This window comes from Oryx dammah, unplaced genomic scaffold (assembly GCF_014754425.2).
Source record: "Oryx dammah isolate SB20612 unplaced genomic scaffold, SCBI_Odam_1.1 HiC_scaffold_11, whole genome shotgun sequence".
NCBI classification, from domain to species: domain Eukaryota; kingdom Metazoa; phylum Chordata; class Mammalia; order Artiodactyla; family Bovidae; genus Oryx; species Oryx dammah.
This window is the reverse complement of record NW_024070195.1, coordinates 47,524,279-47,549,670: the sequence shown is the minus strand read 5'-3', so window position 1 is coordinate 47,549,670 and position 25,392 is coordinate 47,524,279. Positions and strand designations below refer to the sequence as shown.

General features: G+C 42.2%; 1 protein-coding gene across 8 annotated transcripts in view; it reads right to left on the bottom strand.

Annotated features, from left to right (window-relative positions):
- Window positions 1-25,392, bottom strand: part of ZNF451 (zinc finger protein 451) — a 130,936-nt gene that overhangs the window by 70,584 nt on the left and 34,960 nt on the right. For 7 of the 8 annotated variants that reach the window (XM_040249214.1, XM_040249216.1, XM_040249221.1 and 4 more), the window contains exon 3: window positions 18,032-18,112. In XM_040249214.1, the coding sequence (XP_040105148.1) occupies window positions 18,032-18,112 (81 nt within the window). Of the gene's footprint in view, window positions 1-6,479; window positions 16,617-18,031; window positions 18,113-25,392 lie in introns of those variants that run through there. The other variant, XM_040249222.1, reaches the window with a different exon arrangement.

The following is a 25,392-nucleotide window of genomic DNA, read 5'->3' as shown; positions in this document are numbered from 1 at the left end:
TCAAACTATCGCACAATTGCACTCATCTCACACGCTAGTAAAGTAATGCTCAAAATTCTCCAAGCCAGGCTTCAGCAATACGTGAACCATGAACTTCCTGATGTTCAAGGTGGATTTAGAAAAGGCAGAGGAACCAGAGATCAAATTGCCAACATCTGCTGGATCATCGAAAAAGGAAGAGAGTTCCAGAAAAACATCTATTTCTGCTTTATCGACTATGCCAAAGCATAGTGGATCACAATAAACTGTGGAAAATTCTGAAAGAGATGGGACTACCAGACCACCTGACCTGCCTCTTGAGAAACTCATATGCAGGTCAGGAAGCAACAGTTAGAACTGGACATGGAACAACAGACTGGTTCCAAATAGGAAAAGGAGTACGCCAAGACTGTATACTGTCACCCTGCTTATTTAACTTACATGCAGAGTACATCATGAGAAATGCTGGGCTGGAAGAAGCACAAGCTGGAATCAAGATTGCAGGGAGAAATATCAATAACCTCAGATATGCATATGACACCACCCTTATGGCAGAAAATGAAGAAGTAGTAAAGAGCCTCTTGATGAAAGTGAAAGAGGAGAGTCAAAAAGTTGGCTTAAAGCTCAATATTCAGAAAACGAAGATCATGGCATCTGGTCCTATCACTTCATGGGAAATAGATGGGGAAACAGTGGAAACAGTGTCAGACTTTATTTTGGGGGGCTCCAAAATCACTGCAGATGGTGACTGCAGTCATGAAATTAAAAGACATTTAGTCCTTGGAAGAAAGGTTATGACCAACCTAAATAGAATATGGAAAAGCAGAGACATTACTTTGCTAACAAAGGTCCGTCTAATCAAGGCTAGGGTTTTTCCAGTGGTCATATATGGATGTGAGAGTTGGACTGTGAAGAAAGCTGAGCGCCAAAGAATTGATGCTTTTGAACTGTGGTGTTGGAGAAGACTCTTGAGAGTCCCTTGGACTGCAAGGAGATCCAACCAGTCCATTCTGAAGGAGATCAGCCCTGGGATTTCTTTGGAAGGAATGATGATAAAGCTGAAACTCCAGTACTTTGGCCACCTCATGCGAAGAGTTGACTCACTGGGAAAGACTCTGATGCTGGGAGGGATTGGGGGCAGGAGGAGAAGAGGATGACAGAGGATGAGATGGCTGGATGGCATCACCGACTCGATGGACGTGAGTTTGAGTGAACTCTGGGAGTTGGTGATGGACAGGGAGGCCTGGCGTGCTGCGATTCAAGGGGTCGCAAAGAGTCGGACACGACTGAGTGACTGAACTGAACTGACTAAACCTGTGTAATGAGACATTTACAGCAGTTTTATTCATAACCTTAGAAGCAACCAAGCACCTTCAATAGGTAAATGGATAACTGTATATATCCAGATGATGGAGTATTATTCACTGCTAAAAAGAAACACTCATTGGAAGGACTGAAGCTGAAGCTCCAATACTTTGGCCACCTGATGCAAAGAGCTGACTCATTAGAAAAGACAGTGATCCTGGGAAAGACTGAAGGTCAGAGGACAAGGGGATGACAGAGGACAATGGCCTCAGCATCACTGGTTGGATGGCATCACTGACTCAATGGACATGAGTTTGAACAAGCTCCAGGAGACGGTGAAGGACAGGAAAGCCTGGCGTGCTACAGTCCATGGGGTTACAGTCGAACATAACTGAGCGACTGAACAACAAAAAGGAAATGAGCTACCAAATCTTTAAAAGACATGGAAGAACACCTAAATACATATTCCTAAATGAAAGTAGCCAATCTGGAAACACTACATACTTTATGGTTCCAACTATATGGCATCCTGGAAAAGGCAAATCTACAGTGACAATTAAAAAAAAAAAAGTCAGTGGTTGCCAGGGGGAACGGGAGAGGGAGGGATGAATTGGTAGAGTACAGAGGATTTTTAGGGTAGAAAATCTATTCAGTATGACACTATACAGGGAGGTATCTTACTACATTTGTTCAAATTCATAGAATGTGTAACTCCAAGAGTGAACCCTAATGTAAATGATGGACTTTGGGTGATAATGTGTCAACAACAGGCTCACTGATTATTCCAGATGTACCACTATGTTGGGTGAAGTTGACAGTGAGGGAAGCTATACATTGTGGGCAGAGGTATATGGGAAGTCTCCTCTTTTCTTGCTGTGAATATAAAATAAAAGTTTTCTTAAAAAATAAACTCTACTAAAATGTTTTCTACCAGAAAGACTGGTTTAGTAAGATATTAATTACACACGTACAAACCAAAGTTTAACTAAAGTGAGACTGAGCTGCATCAAGCAAACCAAGGAGCGGGTGTAATTCTGTAGGCACACAGGAGTTCCACTGAAGTGAACACATAGAACAAGACTGACCGGGGTTGCTGTGAAGCCTGCATTTTTGCAATAAAGAGTGTTCACAGGATCACTCTGGTTGGGAGTCGTCCCAATGGCCATACCACTGCACCAGATAGTAGGTGGCATCCTACCAACTTCAAAATGTCCTTTTACAAGTCAGAGGACAACGCAGGGGGTGTGGGCTGGATCTCTGGTCGGAGAGCTAAGATCCCACAGGCCTCATGGCCAAAAGCCCAAAACATAAACAACAGAAGCAATACTGTAACAAATTCAACAAAGACTATAAAAATGGTCCACATTTAAAAAATCTTTCAAAAAAGAAAGCAAGCAGAAAAGCAGATCTGGGAGATAATCTGTTAGGAGTAGATGAAAAGAAATGCTAGCTAGAGAAAGGAAGAACTTCAACTTTGAAATCTTTGCATTTAAACAAGAATGTTTTTTCTCTTAAAGGGTAAAGAAACAAACCATGTGCAGCAGGGTGATATTCATTTGATACTTTTCTACCACAAACTTGGGTTTGGGGATCAAGGTTGTTGGTTAAAGCCAGGCATGAGTGGGTCATCTACGAACACCCACTCTCTCCGGAAAGCCAAGTCCCAGGGATTTTCAAGGTTAGTGATCCAAGACGAGGGTTGGCCTCAGATCTCACTTAATCCCACAACAGAGGGAACGCTGATATTAAAATGCATGCTAGGGAATTCACCGATTAGGTCAGAGAAGGTCTTATTTGGGACAGAAGTTTTAACAGGTAATCCAAAGGTTCAATAGGTTCAGAAACAAATTTTTAATGATCAGAACTCAGGAGGGAGAAACTTACTGCAGGCCACCTTGTTGGTGACCCAACCACAGAACCAAAGCTTCAGCATCATCAGGCACATGGGCAGAAATTGAACTAGTTTTAGGCTAGATGAAAATGTCTTAAACGTTTCCTGTAGAACTAAGATGAATAGGGACTAATATACTCTTCAGTTTGGGAATTTCCACCATTCCATTAGTGCCACAATGCTTGCAATTTAAGGTGAACTCACAAAATTCCAGGACTCTTCCTAAGCTAGATTTGGCAGTCTCCACAAAATCCTATAGTCTAAAGAAGTGTTTAGGCCCTTGGAGATTTTTCTAAGAAAGGTCAGGCTTTCAGATATGTAACTTCTCAAACCAGAAATGGAACTGGCTCTGGTAACAACAATGTGCTTTATGTTTCATTCAGAAAGTTATTCACAGCTGTAGATTCTGTCATCCTTCTTGAAGCACTTGCTGTGATTACCCTGGATTAACTTCTGTATTAAATACTACTACATAGTAACACTGGAGAAGGCAATGGCAACCCACTCCAGTACTCTTGCCTGGAAAATCCCATGGACGGAGGAGCCAGGTGGGCTGCAGTCCATGGGGTCGCTAAGAGCCGGACACAACTGAGTGACTTCACTTTCACTTTTCATTTTCATGCACTGGAGAAGGAAATGGCAACCTACTCCAGTGTTCTTGCCTGGAGAATCCTAGGGACGGGGGAGCCTATTGGGCTGCCGTCTATAGGGTCGCAGAGTCGGGACACGACTGAAGCGACTTAGCAGCAGCAGCACAGAGTAACATTAGAGTTCACAATGATAGCAAATTATCAGCGAGAAAGTGTATCCATTGTGTTATTTGCAGGGAGATGCACAGAAAAGAAAAGTCCTATGAAATATACTGGGGAGGGAGGGTCTCTATATGCTCATATATAAATATATATATTTTTGGCTGTGCCACATGGAACACGGGATCTGTTTCTAGGGATTGAACCTGAGCCCCTGAAGTGGTAGCGGGGCATCTTAACCACTGGACCACCAGGAGAGTCCCTGTTTGTCAATACCTTACATCTGAGTCAGTTTTTCTTCCATACCCACCCCGTCCCACTGGGGAAGCTGTGCAGGGTCCTAACAGAATTAAGAAGAAAGTTTCAACACCAGAAAAAGCAGATTCTAGTTAGTCCCTATGAAAAATTCTTTTAAACTAAAATGGTTTTAAGTGAGAACCAGAGGTATGATTCTAATGACATAGTCTGACATACAAATCCGTGGAGGAGCTGGAAGGTTACAGAATGAGGGCCACACCGAGGAAGGAAGACAGACTGCTGCAGAGCCTCGGAAGCCAGGTTCCCGTGGCCTGCCCCTGCAGCCCGTCGACATTCACCCCTGGACAGCAGGAGATCTCTCACACACAAAGCAAATCTGAGTTGTGTCCTAGAAATGGCAGCACAGCAGACTAAGGATACTGTTAAATCTGAGTGCACATATCCACAAAAGATAAGCCTATACAGGAGACAGTAAGCAAGAATTCTTCTGCTCTAGAGGATAATGTTTATCTTTTAATGGAGTTTGGTAGTTATCGTCAAAATTCCAAGTCTAAAAACATACAGCCTGGGCAGGACAGGAAGAGGGCTTTCTCCTGACATCTGATCTGCAGTAGTGGGGTTCAGTGGTGGGTCTCCTAACTCGGGCAAGAGCAAGGGAGGGAGCAAAGCCTGACAGCGGGGTCCCTCATTCTGCCACACACCCCCCCCTCTTCTGGCTAACAGAGAACAGGGGCCTCCCAGGGGCCACCGTGGTCAAGGGGCTGCCTGTCAGTGCAGGAGGTGCGGGAGACACAGGGTGGCCCCTGGGCCAGGGAGGTGCCGTGGAGCAGCGAATGGCAATCCGCTCCGGTACTCGTGCCTAAAACATTCCACGGACAGAGGAGCTTGGTAAGCTGCAGTCTATGCGGTCGCCAAGAGCTGGACAGGACTGAGCACATTCTGTCAAGTAAGGGCATTTTCAAAAGGGAACCAGTATCAATTTGTGTCTTTATTTCATAAGAATGAAGACACAAATTCAAGCTAATACTTCAAAACCTCCCTCAGAAGTCTCCTTATTGAATAAACTTAACCTTGTGAAAAACTAGCTACACTGTCCTGATCTTTCTTTTTGCTACAGATGAATATACTGCTTCAAACTTGAAATCAGTTCAGCTGAACTTGAAATCAGTTCTGACCATGAACTCATAACTTTTATGAACTTAGCTCATAAAAGATCATCAGGAATCATGTCCAATGAGAATTCCACTATTTAGGCAAAAATTTTACCAAAGAAACTAATACTTTCATATACTAATCAGTTTCATGAGCTAACAAAACTTTCCTGGTAACTTAAAATTTCTAGCGTTGCTATGAAACTGTGACCTGCTATATGAACCACAAAATCATTAACCAGGCGAATGACGCAACACAAAAATCCCATGTAGAAGATCTAACATACATGTTTCAATGTCTTTCTTATCACCTGTATTTGTTTTAAAATGAAAACGATCCTATTTTTGGTAAAAATACTTAGAAGCAACCAAATCTAGAAAGCTAAAAATCAAAATGTTAACAGTATTTATTTCTGTCTAGAGGAACTTTTTCCTTTTCTAAACTGTTTTCAAATATTTCTACATCAGAATATGCAATAAAATTATTAACGTAATGAATAACAAAAAGTGTTGAAGACTGCAACCTTCTGTTTGGAAATGCAATGCATGCATGCATGCTAAGTCGTTTCAGTCATGTCCGACTCTGTGCGACCCTATGGACAGCAGCCCACCAGGATCCTCTCCACGGGATTCTCTAGGCAAGAATACTGGAGTGGGTGGCCATTTCCTTCCCCAGGGGAAATGCAATGGATTTGGTTTAAATCACTACTTTTTACCTTTTAAAAATATAAGTTTAACATCTATCCTTCACAAAAGCAGGTGGAAATTTTGTCTCTAAAAGGAACATAATCTTCTTAGTAAATTGTATTTAACTTTTCCCTCCGGGTTTCTTTTCGTCTCTAGAAGTACAATGACTGCATTACATTATTGCCCAAACATAACAAAAACACATTAATCAGGAATTAGGGCAAGTCACTCTCAGTTCAACAGGCTGAACAGAATTCCTGAAACAATGCCTTACTTCACACAAACTCCAATTTCAAAGCCTACTTCTCATTGATCAATCCTTCAAAGTTTGGGTCCATGGTTTGGTCTCATGAGCTTTATACTCCCAGAGTAAGTTCTGTTTATCAGAATCCCCTTGTACCTAGCTTGTACCTGAAGCTATACTCCCAAATAACATCTTGAAAAGCAACAATTTTTCTGAAGAATGTTATATTCAAATACAGACAGAGCAGAAGAAATAAGCACAGCAAAGCAGTACAATACTTATTTACCAACTCCAGCAGCAAAGCTTTAAACCCAAGAAACAATCCTGTTGTACAAAGCAACTTCCTTCCCACCCCCAAACTATTGTTTACAAAGTACATGGAACATACGCCTTATATGAACAAGTTTTAAAACACACATACAGATACACCATATTCTGTAAAGTACTACTTGGTGAAGAAGGCCGTACTATCAAACCGGTTCAATAAGCTTCTTCCTACCTTGTCTTTTGGTTAATCACCAGTATTTGTATTTATAAAATTCCCCTCCCAGGAAGAATGACTGATTCTCTTTTGATACAGGACCCACCCCCCAAACCCCCCAAAACCACCTCGGAACTTAGGAGAATTTTTAAGCATCTCCTACTATGAAGTTGTAACAAAGCAAAAGGGAGTTAACAATGCTTCAATCCTGAGGGCCACTGCTCTACCTCTGGCGCTCTACTGAAAAGGAAGAACTGAGGAGAGGAGAGAAAAGGTCAAAGGGGCAACCAGAACAGGGAAAGAAATCCAAAGCAGAGGAAAAGACAAAAAGGAAGCTGACAGAGTGTCCTCCAGCTCCTGCTGGAGAGGCCACGGGCACAGGGCTCAGCCCCTGCTTCAACACAAGACCTCGAACCTCCAGCGAAGCTACATTCTGAACAAGTGCGCTCCGTCCCCAAGCACACCCTCAGGCTGTCTGCAGGCCAGGGCACAGGGAGCAAGCGTGTCACACGGGGCTGTGGCCCCCAGCTGGCCCCGCAGGCCTCCCCGGGGGCAGCTCCCGGCTCATCACCACCGCCGCTCGCTGTCAGCGCCGCAGCCCTCGGGGGCGAGTGCTGCACTGTCTGAGAGCCTCCTTCGGCTCAGTCTAAGGGAGAAAAGGAATTAAATGTCCATAGTGACAAACTTCCTGACAGACTACCTCGATGACCTTATTAAGTAACAGCTATACATCTTAGTATACTTTGAACACGTAAGAACCCATACATTCTCACGGGGAATTTATCCTTTCTTCAACCCGATCTCAACTGTGCCCATTAAGGCGGTTCTCCGCGGTGTGCCCCGCACTGCGCACACAACCGGTGCCTTCGCCTGATGCCGGGGCTCCTGCTCCCCCACGGGCCCCGCTCACTCTTCTCTAGTCACCTTCCAGCCTCAGCTCAAGCATCTGGTAAAGAAAAGCTTCCCTGGGCCCTCCAGACAGCCCTCTCTTTTGCCCCAATCTCACCACAGGCATTCCTCTAACAGGACAATTAGATTGTGTTGGCATTTCCTTCTCTTCTGAAGAGAATATACCATTTCTTATTAATTCACAGTATCCACAGACCTTCCTCAGGGTCTGCCTGCATATAACAGGCATTGAAGATTTTTACAAATAAAGATTGTTTCCATCAGAGACACAAAAAGACAAAATACCATCCATCAAAAATTGTATACATATACGTACACATCCTAGCTCTTCACTCTACATTCTTTTTAATTTTCTTCTTCTTGTTGGTTATGTCATTTCTTAGCTTGCACTTATGAGACTGTTTTACTTTAAATACACCTCTCAATACCTTAATCCACTGTTGGACTTGTATAATATGCAGCTTAATATTTCAGCCTTAAAAAACTATTAAGAGGGAAGCATGGTGTGATGGCATGAACTATTACATACTATTAAATGCACCTTCAAGAGAATCTGTATCAATACTACCCCACGGTTATGAGAAATCTATAGATGTTGGCAAAAACACTGAAGAAACGCAATTTGTATCAGGCTGTGAAGTTTCCAAAGTACTTCTAGGCATTATCATCTCATTTGAGAGTAGGAAACCTGAGTCTCAGAGAATAAGTGACTTACTAATATTCACATCAAGGTCTCTGGACTTCAAACACTACGTGCTTAACATCATTCCACCATCTTTCATTAAGCCAATATCCTCAAGACACCAGTTTTTAAAAAATTTAAGTCTGTATCTGAGACAAAGTAAGTATAACAAATTAAAAAGGTACAACAAAGAAAAAAGCAGCATCAAGAACCATGGTGGAGATGATCAGTGCTGACAATGAATAGGATACAAATAAGGAATCCACGAAACAGAAGACAACACATTCAGAACAATCTCAGCAAAACCTCAGTGTGAGCATGACTGTCCACTATGACCAAGGTTTCTGATTACGTAAACGAAATAACCAGGAATTAGTTAATGAAGACATCTAGTTAAAAGGGATGACAGTACAGCCATAAACACAAAATCCAGGGAAGGAGAAGGCTAGTTGTTTGACAAATTAGCTTCTCAGGGAGGTTAAGACTTTAAGTGGTGCTTTGAAAAACAGACGGAGGCCACCGAGCACAATGCTGAGTAGAGACTTTAAGAACAGAGGAAGCTCAGCTCCTCCACCTGAGCAAATCGTTCAACGTTTAGTTCCACTTCTCATCTGCAAAATAAGGGTGCATTTCTGCCTCAAGAGTCCCCCGTGGCTGGCACAGTGCCTAGTACACAGAAGCTCTGCTGATGGAGGTTCCCCCTCTACTTCCTTCCCAGGCAAGGAGACAACACTTGAGACCCAATACTATCAAGGGGCTTCCAACATCTGTCAAATACAACTTTTGTCAAAAGTTACAGAAAACAGGAGTTGTTATAAGCCATTAGACAAAGCCACACACATCCCGCTGTGCTGATAATCTAAATGAGACTAATCACAAACTAGCTGTGTTCTACCCAAGGCAGAAGGGAATGGGCTACATACTTGAAAGCAAGAAGCTTACTGTGATTAAATGTTTGTTTTTTTAATGGAACTGAAAATTTAGAACTGTGTTTAGTGACTTGGAAAATGTCTTTTTCCCCATTACCCACACCACTGTTGCCTCACTAAATAAAAGCAGTATAGATAAATGGATCTCAAACATGACTCTTTTAGCACATCAAGGAAGTGTGAAACACAGGCATTACAGACAAGAGCAAGAGTTAACAAGAGGTCTACCTGTAGCCCTAAAACTCAGTGCTGTGATAGAGCCACTTTTACGGGTAATGAAAGAAAACAGAAAGCACAGGATACTCATGGGGAAAAAATAGCTATGAAATTCTTACAAAGGGACCACCCACAGAACCTACAAGATAACACTTGAAGCATTTAAGGTCAAAGACTTTAATTACCAGATAAAATGTGTTTACAATAACTTCCACCAAGAAACATACTGCTCAGGAATATTAGAAAACACAATGCAACTTGAGAGATCTCCAAAGTCCTAAAAAAAAACTACAGACCACCTGAGAACTCTTACTGAATTGACAAGGCATCAGAAAATCCAACAGATCATTTGAAATAGACAGTTACCATGACAAAACCAGTACAGTGTTTACGACCTAGAGAAAACTGATTAAGATATGGTATTAAATATGTCAGGGCTTCCCTACTGGTTCAGCAGTAAAGAACCCACCTGCCAATGTAGTCTCAGGTTTACCCATGGGTAGGGAAGATCCCCTGGAGAAGGAAATGGCCCGGACAGAGGAGCCTGGACAGAAGATCCCCATGGCCAGAGAAGCCTGGCGGCCTACAGTCCATGGGGCTGCAAAGAGTCGGACACTCAGTGAGTCAACACGCACACACAGTACATGTGAGAGGGGTACTATAAGTTCATGGTGATGGACTTAAAATTTCTGTTAAGAGAGAAAAGACGCAACTGACCACAAATTACGTATAGCAATTCATGTGTGTGAAGACTACACAAAAATGAGAAAATAGTACTATCAGGAAATAAGAAGGCATTAAAAACTGAGGAAATTCAATAGCCAAAGAGTAGTATGACACTGAATTGGCTACTTTTATTTTTTTAAGAAAAGGACATTTTTAAGAGAGAACTAGAAAACCTCTTAAAATAATGCTGAAGGCATTGCATTTAATCATACAAAACCACATGAAAATCCTGGTTAGTATAGACTGACAGAATAAAAAATATAATCTACAGCAAGAGATTAAGGAAGATAACACATCCTTTTAAGAAGAGGTTTACATAAAGAGGAAGAAAAGATCAATACAAAGAATAACTGAGATGCTAACATCAAAAGGACATGTTTGGCCTGTGATCACTTCCTAATGTATCACACCAGAAACTCAAATAATCTCCAGTAATATCTCAATGGCACCAAACACTACTACAAAAAAGGTTTTCATTCCGATAAAGTCAAGCAGATGAAAAGAAAAGTAGTACAAAAATACCGCCCCACTAATCAATACAGGAAAAAAGACTCGATAAAACACTATTCTCAGCACTCATCCAGGAAGAGAAGTTCCACATCATATTTTAACAGTTTACAAAACTAGTTATATCTGGAAAAACAACTAAGTGGGTAATGACAGGCAGGAGAGGCATACAGATCTGACAGTCAATTACGGGACTAGCCACTAAGAATAGCGAATTTCAAAAGATAAGGAAACCTGAACAGTGCAAGTCTGGGCAAAACATGCCTCACGCCACTAAAAAAAAGTTTTCGGTTATTGCAGTCTTTAAACTATTTCTGCAAAGAGCTAATCCTTAATTTCTAACCTTCACCAGAATCCCAGTCAATTAAGTGTATCCTCAAGAATACTGAATGTGGCATTTAAGTTTTGTTCATCCATGTCATTTAACTCTGCATCCAAGTTTATAGCTAGAAGAGATTCTGGACTGTGCTGATTCCAACCTCCTGTTTACAGTACCTGAGAGGTTATCCTGGGTGGAGCAGGCCTTTAAGGACATTATCAATCAGGACACTTAGGCATCATTCAGTAAATTAGTATAATGGTAATGTAATGTAATGTAATACACTAAATAGTACCCAAGTAGCCTCAGTTTACGCTCTCCTCAAAATGTCATTTTGAGGGCTAGGTAAATGAATGTAATTATACATAAAGAAGCTGTCACACAGTAAATAATAATAAGTTTAAATGCAATTACACTGATAAGCTGTCACACAGTCTGAAAAAAAAAGATAGTGTCAACAAATATACTGTAGTTTCCAAATATCTTTGTTTCTTATTACCAAGTAACACACCCACTTACAAATGAGCTGTGTTACTATGGCTATGAACAAGGTTAGACATAAGACAAATGCTTCAATCAGAAACCTAGAACCTAGAGACAGAAAAGAAAGCTGCCTCAGTGCCCAGAAAACTGAGCCAATCACTAGTAACTAAAATAGCTACCGCTAAGTTATTTAAATAAAGGCGGGGGGCCATACTCTGCAAGTCCTTCTGAAATGCATCGACAGTGCTGTAATGAAAATAAAGTAACCTTCAGAAGGAGAGTACCCTTAGATAGTGCAATTGTACAGATGAGGCATAAACTACAAGATAAAAAAATCACTATACAGAATTCACATAAATATCACCAGCAATATATGCAAGACATTAAAATGTTGTTTTAAACAATAGTGTAAAATTTAAAAAGGCACTTCATATAACAATGAATGGAAACAGTATTTCTGTGTACACACAGTAAACACAAGAAACCTTAGTTTCCACATACATTTTACATCTAGTCAAACAATAACATTTTAAAGAAGGATCATTAGATGCATCCCTTTTAGGAACACCACATCACTCAACCTGTGATGATTGCGAGGCCTCCTAGAAAACCCAGCGACGTTCAAATATCAGAGGCTGGCCTGATGGAGGATCTTGGCTTTGCACACGGCAGACGTGACCTGAAAACCTGTTATCTGACTAATTATGAGTTCCAAATACTACTGCGGCTGTTTCCCTAGACCAAGTCCCCATTTTTAGTTTTATGACACCATCATTCAAGTATGCCAGAGAAAGACTTTAAAATAGCAATAATAAAAAAACAGGTCAAGGATATTGCTTCTTCTGCAGTCAATCGCATCATCTACAACTAAACCTGCTCCCACTCTACTGCGTCCTGCTCCATCCCCACGCAATGGCCGCACCCTTCAGAAGTCAGCTACCTGACCACTAATTTGATGATTTCTCAATGCTTTTTCATTAGGGAAGGCCTATGGGGGTCCTTGGGCATATCAATCAGAGAGTGGGAAAGAAACGCTACTTATCTTGCTGCTATGGAGCACCACACAACGCAGAAGGAAGACAAAAGAAATGCTGCTCTATGAGCAGCCAGGAAAGGAGGAACACTCCAAAGTGAACGCAGCTAACTCTGCTCCGAGGTGCGCTTAAACTGGGCACAATGGTAAAGTTTACACTGTGTCCTTTTTTAAACACCATTAAAAGTAAAAAGTTTCAAAAGAAGAGCAGGTTAGGTGAAAATGCCAGAGCAGTCTCAGAGTCAGGTCTTCAAGCACCATTGATTCTGGTTTGAATTTTGAAAAATTAAGAGTTCTCAAAAATCATCAAATTTGTGACCCAGCACCTAATTCAGGGAAGGGATGGAGAGAAATGGAGAAGCGGGAGCAGTGTGAAGAAGCCTCAGCTAACTGGGAACACCTCGGGCAGCCATCCCGGAGTGTCAAGGTCTCTCTCTCTCTCAAGTTCCCAAGGCTATCTGTTCACAGAAGAAACTAGAAGGTCATGGCAAGTGGGCCGCTGAGCTAGTGGGCCAAATATCGTGAACTATTATCATCTTTGTGTGATTTCTTAGGCCTTTGGTTCTTTCAGCCAGTTATCAGTGCTCTTCTAGGGTTCAGTTTGAAAGACAGCTTCTTTGAGCATGGGCCTCAAACAGCATTAGTAAAACTTGGTGAAAAGTACAGAAAAATTAAAGGTAAATGTTAACTCTAGATATGTCCTGACCAAATTTGCCAAGAGGAGACTATCAAGACTGCAACTTAAGCTTCATCTACCAATAGGACAAACAGAATCAATTATAAATTATCCCTGAAATTATCTGACAAAATAAAGTAGCTTCCAAGTAGGGATATATGCATCTTTGACTGCTACAGCACACACAAGGAAAGGAAGAAAAAGCAGACAAAAAGTGTGCTGAAGGTGGTTATGACGAGGAGAGAGGATGGCCTTCCAGTAAGCCATTAAAAAGCGGAACACCAGGAAAACATCAGGCACCACTATGCAGGCAAGAAACAGAAACTACATAAATGCGAAAACGGTGTCGGAGTCCACAAACAGTGGACCCAAAATACTACGGTCAAGCAGATGGAAAAAAATGCAGATGCTTAACAAATCAAGAAATTACAAAATTATCAGTCTGTTGATTAAAATTTTTTTCTATTTGGCCAAGCAAATTAATACTGGATGATATATTCAGACCCCTCCAATTTGGCATCTTCTCCATCTCTGAAGTCATGCTGTGAAGACAAGGGTCTAAGGGCTGGGACATCACACAGCCACTGCCTCAAGATAAAAATACTACAGGATGTTTAGCTTAGGTATCTGCTGTCAGTTCCACTCTGATGGAGCAACAGTACCTCGAAGAGCTGGGAACAAAAATATAAGCTATCTCTCATGGTAGAGTGTGACTAGGTTAAGGGACTAAAAAACCAAGAACACATCACTGAAGTCTTGACTTCAGACTTTCAAGAAATTGTTAATGGAATCTAGAAAGGGCAGTGTGTGAAATGTACTCTTTACTACATCCACAGTTACACTCTGAATCTGAAGGATTTCTCAGTAAAATCTAGACTGATAGCATCCCTTTATTACAATCAGAGGACCAGACTATCAGGCATGTTTGGAATTCTTGCTTTCAAGAGTTCAGATTTTGCATGCTGAGACGGTGTAAAATCCTTGATTTCCAGGGCACTAATATGCAATCTCTCTCTCTTTTTTTGTATTTAGCTTGATCAATCATCAAGCTCAAAGTTTAGAAAGCAGTCAAGGTCACCTTGGTGAAATGTCCAGATTATCCTGCGAGAACAGTATGATCAGGTCTCACAGCTTGTTGATGCTTGACAGACTTGGGAGTGACCACTGCAGATAATTCTGTGTAGCTCTGGGTGGTGAAGACAGTTACTGTGAAAGTTTCCACAGAGTTATCACAGCAAAGTCTTCTTCCAGCTGGTGTCCACAGCCAATCTAGGACATCAGCCACACCACCGGTAGGGAATGGATTTGGCAAATTTTGATTTGAATTCCAGTTCTTGACATATAGCTTCAAGGCTGATTCTGAAGTCTTAGAGAGATTGACAGCAGTATGGACACTTGGTGAGCTGATCACCCTGATACACAGAGATTAAAACAGATTTGTAGTTTTGTGGACAAAAAGATCTTTTTTGACGATCTGACAAATGGAAGCCTAAACAAGGAAGCACTGATGACCTAAAAATGAATGATCTGCCTCTGGTGTTAAGAGATAATAGTAGGTTATTTCCAGATGCAAAATCTGCTCGCCATCAGTTTATCAGTGAGAGTTTTCTGAGGGGGAAGAAATCTTTATATTTTTCCTTAATCATAAAAGGATTTGGATTCCTGAGGACCCACTTCTAGACTTATTTTGGACTAGAAATAATGCGTAAACCTTTGTTCAATCCAACTGAAAGTCTCTACTGCTCACTTGGCCAAGAAAGCGTGAGTCTCTGTATTATCTACTTCATTCCCAAAGTCTAGAACTCGATGTCAGCTGTGATCATCCCAGACACGTGTTCAGTGTCCTGTGGGGGAGGGGGCATCGTGCATGGCTGCACTGCAGACCATGAATGGGTCACTAATTCTTGTACCCATGGCGTTCCGGAGAGTCTGCCCTTTTTCTGTGTCTATAGGGGTGGTTGCGAGGTCTGTACCAGTCCCCTCGGGAGTACCCACGACTGTGGCAATGTGCTTTCTGGTCGTGACTGTAGAAGTATCGATGCTGGCTATAGTATTTACTGTGGTCTTTATAGTCATTTTCTTTCACACTGTTTTCTTCTGCAACAACAGCATTCACATCCTGTCCAAAGAGGCAAGTACCATCAAAGGGCAAGTGTGAGATCTTCTCCTGGGTCTTCTTTGTGAGGGATGTGAGCCGAAGCCAAGCCTGCCTTCTGTAGTCTATTGCCATTGCCATAACTCTGACCACAGAGTCCATTATGTCCCTGGTAGTACAGAGCTGCCAGAGGCCTGCATCCATGCCATCAGATATGATACATCTTGCCTTCCCACGATCAAACTCGGGGTCATGGACCAGGTCCTCCACGTCTTCCCAGAGTTTACGCTGATACTGCGTCATGTAGGCCATGTAGCTGGCAGCTCGGGCCGCAATGGAAGCAGCATGGTAGAACCTGCAGCCCATGACCTCCATCTCCTTTGAGGTGGAATCCAGGGGCGACGTGGTGCCTCCTCTCCTGCTGTGCTCTAGCGCTTCAACAATGGGGCCTCCTGCTGGGGGATTTGGCTGGAAAGGAGAGGTGTCCTTAGCCACAGGATACACTCTGTGTCCCATGAAAGAAGAAGGATGGCAATCAGCAGGGTCTTTGAAAACCTCCGCGGTGGCAATTCTCAGAAGAGGATGCAACGGAGGGACCAAGCGCTTCTTGGAGGTCACACAGTCAGGCTTCCCCTCGCACGGTTCTGCTTCTGACTGCAAGGTGACTCTCTTGATAACACCTCTCTGTTCCATTCTTTTCAGTAGCCCTGTGAAGCTGGACTGACTGGGGTCAGCTGGCTGCCCTTTGTCGTCAGCCGAGGGGGACTTGCACTCAGCCTCTTCTTCGACTGCAGATAAGTGTTCTTCTCTGGAGGTGGAGATGTCCCAAGAAACCGAGGCGGCCTCACCTGTGCAGGAATGATGAAATCGGAAGCAGCTCCTGGACTGCAGGTCACGTATCACTCGGGACATCTCAGCCACCTGTGTCTGGAGATAGAGGAGGGCATCCCGCCCGTGCCGGGAAGCTGGAGACTCTACGGGCAAACCCTCCTTGACCTCTGAGGAGGCCATAGACTCTTGGGGGACCAGGAGTGGAGATGGAGGCAGACTCTGGTAATTCTGTGATGGCTCAAGTGTCTCTGTCTCAGAGATCTTAATATCTGAATTACTGTGATCATTTCTCTGGGTCTCCAATGGGTTCTCAACAGAAGAAGGGTGAGAAACCATCCTTTGAGGACTGCTGGCGCAGCGCCCAGAGGAGGAGCTGCTGTCTCCACTGGGAGGAGGAGCGCTGCAGCCAGAGCACATTTCTGGGCGACGACTCTCTGAGGATGGCGCCTTAGACTCAGGCGTTCTCTGGGTTATCCACGTGAACAAGAGAACCAAGGAAGAAAGAAAATATGCTTTTAATATGTTAACTTTCAAGTGCAGAGATGCATGTCCAGTAAGTAGAACTCAACTTTTTAAATTATTATAATTAACAATGAAACATACAGTCCACTTCAGGTCAGCAACGGGATCACAGAAGTCAAATCCACAAGTTTCATTACCCCAAAAGCCCATACCAACTACTGGCATTAATCTGGCGCTCTATGAAAAAAGAGCGAAAACAAGCCCCGTTCAAGGGGCACCATCCTAGCCTGCTGCTTATTTCCATGTTAGAATAAGAGGTAACAAGAGTACTGATGAAAATAGGTTTTTTTTAAAAATCCCACTGAACATGTGTAAGGCAACAAGCAGAATAATGGCAGAGAGAACATGGAAAAGTTCCACTGAAGAGAAAAAAATATATATTTCTAAAAGTCCCCCACTGCAGAGACACTTTTAGGTCCCTTTAAAAATTCTCATTCACTGACCATAAATAACGAAATTTTCCAGGTGGGCAGTTCTCCTCTACAGTTTGTAGTTTTCAGGAGCTTTGTAACCTTATTGCATCCTCACAACAACCCTGTGAGGTAGGTTATTATTCTTGTGTGATAAAGAAACTAAAGTTAAAAGGCTACTATCCAAATTCACAGAATAATAAGGAGCTAAGCGGGAACTAACACCTAGGTATTTTGATTGTGAGTCCCAGTCCCAATCCCTTGTATATCATAGGCCACCCTGAACACATAGCCAGGAGTCCTCTAATCCATCGAGAAAACAGTCCAGTAATAGAAATTCGGGCTAAGACAAAAGCAAAACAAGACTGATACAAAGGGCTCAGTTACTTTGGCTCTCAGAGTAAGGGAAGTATTAGTTTAAGGGTCAAACACACAGCCAAAAAAACGACAGTTCAGAGAAAACCCCAAATATGAGGGGGAGAGGCGGTTAGAGGGACGATGCCTGAATGACCCAGCAGCCTTCCCCACACTCCATTTCTAAAGGAGCTTCTCACAGCATTTCTTCCAAACAGAATAAATTTTCTGCAGCCACGTGGTTCTGGAAGAAAAGGATCCAGTTCTATAGGGCATCTGAGGAAAGACAGGAAAGAAAAAGGGTGCCAAAAGGCTTGCAGTTTTATTCCATTTCCCTTTCATCAGATACCACCTTCAAGGCTTAGGACGCTCCTGCGTCCTACAATACTTTCACATCCTCGCTCAAAGTAGAGGAACAAAGCTGGAAGCAGATCTTCCAGGCTAAGGACTCCCTGGACTACCTCTCAGGGCTATTCCAACAGAAATGGGCTGTTTCCTGGAGCACAACAGCACCTAAACATTGACTTGATGACTCCCTTTAGAGGACGTCTCTGAACTATGAAAAGCAAAGAAACACAAGTGAAATGTACTCACCTCACGTTGAGAGGTGCTGGGCTCATCATCATCACTGCTGACCAGGTCAATGTATTCTAGAACAGGTCTCAACGGTCCTTCCTAGAAAAGAACAAACAAACAAATCATGCAGAGCTACTTGAGCTAAGTTAGCATTTAAGGCAATCCTTTTTGTCGATGTTGGGACTGACAGGTGAGAACTCTTCTGAAGAGGAACCCTTACGGGTGGTACAAAATAATCAGAACAAATGCAGAGGAAAATCCTCAGAGTCCATGACTAATAAATGATAAAACCTGGAAGAGCCCAAGCCACGAAGGGTATTGGGACTGTGCTGACTCCTTGGGGAGAGGACTAGTAACACAGGAACAGTGCCGCAAGAACACAGATACTCTAAGCCAATGCTTTCAGATGAGATGGGGATCTCTGGCTAGAAGCTGGGCTGTATCTCAGCCCCCTGCAGTTGCGCATCAAACCTGGCTCTCCTTCATCTTTTCTTTCCATCCACTCTGACTCTACCATAGACCAAGTCTTGAACATGAAACTTAAAAGCCTAGATCTTATTCTGTAGGCAAAAGGCAATCAATAAATATTAAGATGGGAATAACATCAATCACACAGAGAAGTATGGCAGCAAGAAAAGCAGGAGCAGGATAATTTATCAGTCCACAATATAATAATGCAAAACTAAATAGCAGAGATGGCAAAAATAACAGAAGGGCTTTTTTTGTGGCTCAGACCTTAAAGAATCTGTCCACAATGCAGGAGATCCAGGTTCAATCCCTGGGTCGGGAAGAACCCCTGGAGAAGGAAATGGCAACCCACTCCAGTACTCTTGTCTAGAGAACTACATGGACAGAGGAGCCTGGCAGGCTACGGTCCAAGGGCTCACAAAGAGTTGGACATGACTAAGCGATTACACTTTCACTTTCATGGTGCATATACAAAAGGATACAAAGGTGAGGTGGAAACAAACACCAAAAAATAATCAACTATAAAAAACAGAAGTCAAACAATAACAAGAAGTCAGAGCTATCTCTAAGATTTCAAGCCTGAATGACTAAACAGTCACATAAAAGGTATACATCTGGAATATGGAGATGGAAGGCTGGCATTCTTCTGGCCATAATGGGATGATGTACAACTGGCAGACAGAGGCAACTGGCAGACAGCTGGAAAGGCAGGCCTGTAATCTGGGTACAGGAACATTACTGAAAATGCAGACTGGAAAGCTGCTCCCCTAGAAAATTATTAACTCTAGAACTAAACTGGAACTATGATATTACCAAGGAGAGCAAAGACGACAAAGAAGAAATTCGAGGAGGTTCTTGAGGAAATGATGGAATTTTAAGATTTAAGAAGAGCTAAGTAAGTAATCAGAGATCTAGGAATAATCAGGAATGCACAAATCCAAAGAACCTAAAGATAGAGAAAACCTCAATGAAAAGGTATCAGTGCAAATGTGGCCAAAAATATTGAGCACCAAAAAAAAAAAAAAGCCACAGAATTTAGCAACAAGGAGATTTTAAAATGTCTTTGAGGGAGCAACTTTCAAGAAAGCAGTGAGCATACAAGTCAGACTACAACATTAAGCAGAAAATGAGGAGCAAAGGCCAAGAGTGATTATTCTTTCAAAAAGTCTATGTTGAAAAAAGAGAAAGGAGCACAGGGGAGATTAGGGCCGGGGAAAGATTTCTCAGGTGGGGAAAGATTTCTCAGGTTGGGAAAGATGGCTGTTGGGAAGCCAAAGCAATATGTTCAGTGGAAAAACTAACAGAAAAAGACCTGGGGTCAGGAGACAGAGGATAACATCTAGGTAAAGATCCTCTCTCTGAGACATGGCATCCAGTCCTACAGACAGCTTGCTTCTCTCCCAGGCTTCCATCCCTCCCCAAGCAGGAAAGTGCTTTCCCTGCAGGGGGGTGAAAGTGAAAAGCTGCTCAGTTGTGTCCAATCTTTGCAACCCCAAACACTATACAGTCCATGGAATTCTCCAGGCCAGAACACTGGAGTGGGCAGCCTTTCCCTTCTGCAGGGGACCTTCCCAACCCAGAGATAGAATCCAGGTCTCCCGCTTTCCAGGCAGATTCTTTACCAACTGAGCCACAGGGGAAGCCCACAGAGAGGTGATTCAGCTGCTAAGATAAAACCAGACAGCAAAACTGGGCAGGGGGTCACATGATAAAGTAATCAGGATTTCTGCCTAAACCATAAAAATGGACATTTAAAAAAAGAGGGTAAGAATAATATTCTCCTCTGGGATCACAGAGGTGACTCACCTACTTTAAGACCCAAACCTGCCACCTGTCATAAGATTGTCAAAGTCATACAGTCAAGCCAAGAAGGTAGTGGAGGAGAAAAACTATAATAGCTTGCTCTCCTCAAGAAATGTACATTAGGAACTTTATTACATGCCCACTGAGACAGCACACCAAGAAAGTTCCTGAGCTACCAGAAACCGGGAACACACAGAGGCTGGGGCAGAGCTTCCACGAAGGGAAAGCAGGTAGAGAAAAAAGGGAGATGACAGGCTAACAGGGCACAAAGCACAATGGGATACGCAGAAAACACCACCATCGGGACAGTGGCCACAAATGATGAAAAAGGAGCTGCAGAAACAGAAGGAAAGGCAGGAATAAGGAGAGATCAGAGCAGCAGAAACGCCCCACTGGGGTCGGCCACAACACTGACACAAGCCCACTCCTGAACTACTCAACGATAACGACTTAGGATTCCCAGCAGAATAAACAATCAGGATTGAGGCCCATAAATGAGAAAAAGCAGGGGTCATTTATTCATTCACTCAAAGAGTGTTACGGAGTTATAAGTGACAGACGGGTAGAAGAAGACAGCATGTGTTTGAGACCCCAAAAGGAAGAGGCTGAGTGGAAGAAACAGAAGGTTAGGGTTACACTCCAGCTAATTTTTACAGTGGATATGGACAAGCTTCCATCATAATGAACCTAACGAATCAAAACCCTTTGGCACTCCATTTATTTCACTCTAATGGGGGAACATCTGTCACTGAGCCTCATACAAGCAATGGTGGTAAACTTTTCACTTGCACTGTTCCATTCAATCCCCCACTACTTGGCTTTTACGCCATGTAACAAAGGAGAAAACTAAGTGAGGCCCCCTGATTCTGTAATCACAACGCTGGCTGTGTGGCCACACCAACTCTGAGCCAGTCCAAAGTATACATGCTACTTTTAAATCAATACTTATTTCCTAAGCTTCTAAGATAAGCTACTTTCTCCTTTAACATGAGCAAAAAGACTGTCTGCTCTTGTTCCCAACTCTGAATAATTCATAAAACTGACCAAAAGATAAGTTATTAATTCTCCCTAAACAATAATGTTTATAATACCAATATTAAGAAAAGGTAATTTCTTATTATGTTTACAATGTCTGCTTAGATCAGAAAGTATAAACGCATGTGGTTCTCCAATCACAAGGTATTTTTTTTCTTAAATTTGTTCCATCTATCAACTCTTTCCCTCCAATACAGTAACAAAGTCAAAGAATTCTATTCCAAGGCCAAACAATTTAGGGGCAGGAGCACAGGCAGAAGCAAAACAGTTGAGGAACATGGTTTAATATTCTAAGGTTTAAAAAATATTTTTAAAGAAATAAAAAGCTTTCATCTTTAATTTGTTTTCTATTTCTTTAATTTTGTACCTGTATGAGATGATGTTGCTGGTTAGTTGCTAAGTCCTGTCCAACTCGTTTGCAACCCCCTGACTGTAGCCCACAAGACTCCTCTGCCCATGGGATTTCCCAGGCAAGAATACTGGAGTGGGTTGCCATTTCCTTCTCCAAAAAAGTTTTCATCTTGTTATTAGAAAACTGATTCTCATACAATGCCAACACCAATTACCTACTAACTGAAAAGTGACATCAATATATTAAAATACAGTCTACAGAAAAGGCAGACAGTCTACTTCAGTCTAAAACAAACAACATGAATTTAAGCAGAGATGCAAAAATCTAATCTGAAACCCTAAATAACTGATATATTTTCCCACACAAAGAAAAGTTCCACACATAATGAACTTCTACAATCCTGCCTGATTCAAACATTTCAAATGACTCCCAAATGCCTACTTTAATTCAAATTTAGTCCACAATTCAAAATCTATACTATCTGTCCCACTGCCCCTCTCCCATTTAAAAAAAAAAAAAAAAAAATTATCCTCCAGAACTAAGCATAATTGTTTTCTCATTTTGATGACTTGTTTCATCTCAAAATACCCTTTTAAACACATACAAACACAAAATGCTCCCTGTGCAAAAGTAACGAACTGAAAATCATGTCTTTTTTTAATAGCACATTGCCTTTCTTTTTTTTTGCATCATGTACTTTTTATAAAAGAACTCTCTCCTACAACTATTTACAAAGTCCTCCTCCCTATCTCATCTCTCACACTGAAACACTGACACTTATGAGTAGGATTTATTTCCAGCTAATCTCTGCAGCTCTACAGTCCTTCATTCAGGACTTGACATATTATGAGCGTCAACATTTACTGAGCTAGTTACAACCCCAAGACACTCAGCCGAAAACCACCCCACTATCTGTCCAAGACCCCTTGAAATAATTTATGAAAATATACCTGGATTTTCTTCCCTATTTCCACATGTTCAATGATTCCACATTATACCAATCATCTTGGCTGAAGCCTAAACCTCACATGCTGTTACCAACATTATAACAGGCTGCCTCAGCAGTTCTGATACCTTCTTATCGAAAGTATATCTTTTATCTGTGAAAGATCATGTCATTAGCCCTAAGTTAACATGGTTCTCTGGGAGTAAATTAACTAACATACCTGCAGTTTCAAAGGATGCAGAGAATAAAGATGATGGCTGAAAAAGGGAAAGGAAATATCACTAAATTAGAGAGAAAATTAGAGCAAAAAACCTAAATGAAAAGTGTGTATGGTAACATCTGGGCTTCCCTCATAGCTCAGTTGGTAAAGAATCTGCCTGCAATGCAGGAGACTGGGGTTCGATCTCTGGGTCAGGAAGATCCCCTGGAGAAGGAAATGGCAACCCACTGCAGTAGTCCTGTCTAGAGAATCCCACAGACAGAAGAGCATGGCAGGCTACAGTCAACGGGGTAGCAAGAGTCCAAGAGTCAGACACGACTTAGCGACTAAACCACTACCTTAGGATAACATTCTGTCTCCTGAGTTAAGGGCTGTTTACACAGGTGTGCTGGCTCTGAAAAAGTCAGAGGGTACAGTTATGAACTGTGCAATTCTCTATATGTGTATTTCAATAAAATTTAAATGGAAAGGCTCATTTTTGCACCTCCACATCTATAGCCTTCCTCTCCTTCAGCATGCTAAGTTTAGTTCTGAACTCTGCATTTTCCAAACCACACAAAGACTACTGTGCTACTAGGCGGACACACACGGATTAAAGATGGGAGAGTTAAACAAAGAATGAATAAATCTAAACCAGAGTAAATCAAGAAGAAACATCACCGTGTGCTTTTTGTATCTGAAAAAATCTTAAGTACAGAACTAGTCATTATCTTTATTGAACAAGCAATATCCAGAGCTGTCAAATATAAGATTGGGTTACAGAGTGAAGTAAAAGATTCTGTTTCTAACGTGTTCACTGAAGTTTTATCACCAAAAAGGCAGAAGGAATGTCTGTAATAGGTTTCTTCTGGTACTGTAATTGCATTAATACATGTAAGTCACGTCTCCATTTGGAACTAGCAAACCTTTGAACTTATATTTGCAAAGAGAGATGAATACAAAATGTATGAAGTTGAACACAATTACACTGGTTGTATATTTTCTATTCTGGATACAAAGATAAAACAGATCCTCTACATTTAAAGTAATACTTAAAAGAATATCCAACTTCAGAGTAACACAAGCTTATAATAGGTACTAACAAGCTACAATACAATTCTCCATTCGACCAAGTACCTATATATATATATTTATTTAAATCTTATTTTTGTAGAGTCCATCTGTGACTCTCAAAGTAAGCCCTATAGTCCATGAAGAAGTGTGTCCCTCTTTAATTTCCACAAAATGCCAAAGTAAATATTCTCCATTCATAAATTTTGCCATATTCAGGGAAAACCTGAAACATTTATCCTAAAGAGCCAAACAAACTTCAGAGTTCAATTTCTTCTACCACCATTCCCCAAAACTTAAAAAAATTTACAATGAAAAGGACAGCATACCACATAGACGGGCAAAGACAAAAAAAGCCAAGAAATGATCTTGTGAAAGACTCCTAAACAAACCCACTGAAACACAATAGATCATCACAATGGTCTAATGTTGGGGTACATAGAGGACACTGTTTAATAACCAATCTTTCAAAACTAAAACTGCCCAAGAACCAAAATACACAAATACACATCCAACAGGGAATTAAAGAAAAACTGCATGCATGCATGCTTAGTCGCTTCAGTCATGTCCCACTCCGCAGCCCTATGGACCATGGCCTGCCAGGCTCTTCTGTCCATGGGATTCTCTAGGCAAGAACACTGGAGTGGGTTGCCATTTTCTTCTCCGAAAGAAAGAGTATACACTTTCAATAACAAAACTTCAACTAACTGCAGAATTCAAAAAGAATCCTTTACAGTAAAATTCTCCAGCTAACTACTTTAAGCAGAATCTTTATGAAACTTTAACTGTTTGAGGTGGAAATTATCCCCCAATTTATCACAGCACCTCCTTCGGTTATTGCAACCAATGTTTATCTAACTGTGTTCAGAGTTTCCTATACCCCTGCACCGACATGAAGATTCCTGGGCCCTACCTACAAATCCTACAAATAGGTCTGGAGTGGGGAGCAGGATTCCACACACTTCCACTCGCTAACGCTTGAGAACTCTTGTCAGAAGGGGATAAATACAGAAAGATACAGGCTGCTCCTGTGATGCAGGCCCCTCACTGTGAACCTGCCCTGCGGGACTGTGATGTAACAGGGTGACCTCAGAGCTCAGTCAGGTCTTCAGGGCACCTGCCCCCACTCTACAGAGACACACAGGTTCTGATGCTGACCTCCTGCAGCCCGCCTCCTTCCCCATCACTAGCAGCCCCTTCTCCCTAACCTGGGGGCCATCTTTCAGAAGTTACTCTGGTCTCAATTCAAACAGTCTTAGAAGACCAGAACCCTGTGCACACCAGCGGCTCCGTGTGCAAAGGAGAGGGGGAGGCGGGATCCAGGCTCCAACAGGCCCGCAGGCCACAGTCTCTGCGATGGCTACAGTCTCTGCCATGGCTAAGGGGGCAGCCAAGACCTCTTTCTGGGCAAACGCTCTACTCCTGTGCCCTGCTCCACAGTGTCCCGTCTGATCCCCACTCCTGTGCCCTGCTCCACGGTGTCCACTCTGATACCTGGTCCTGTG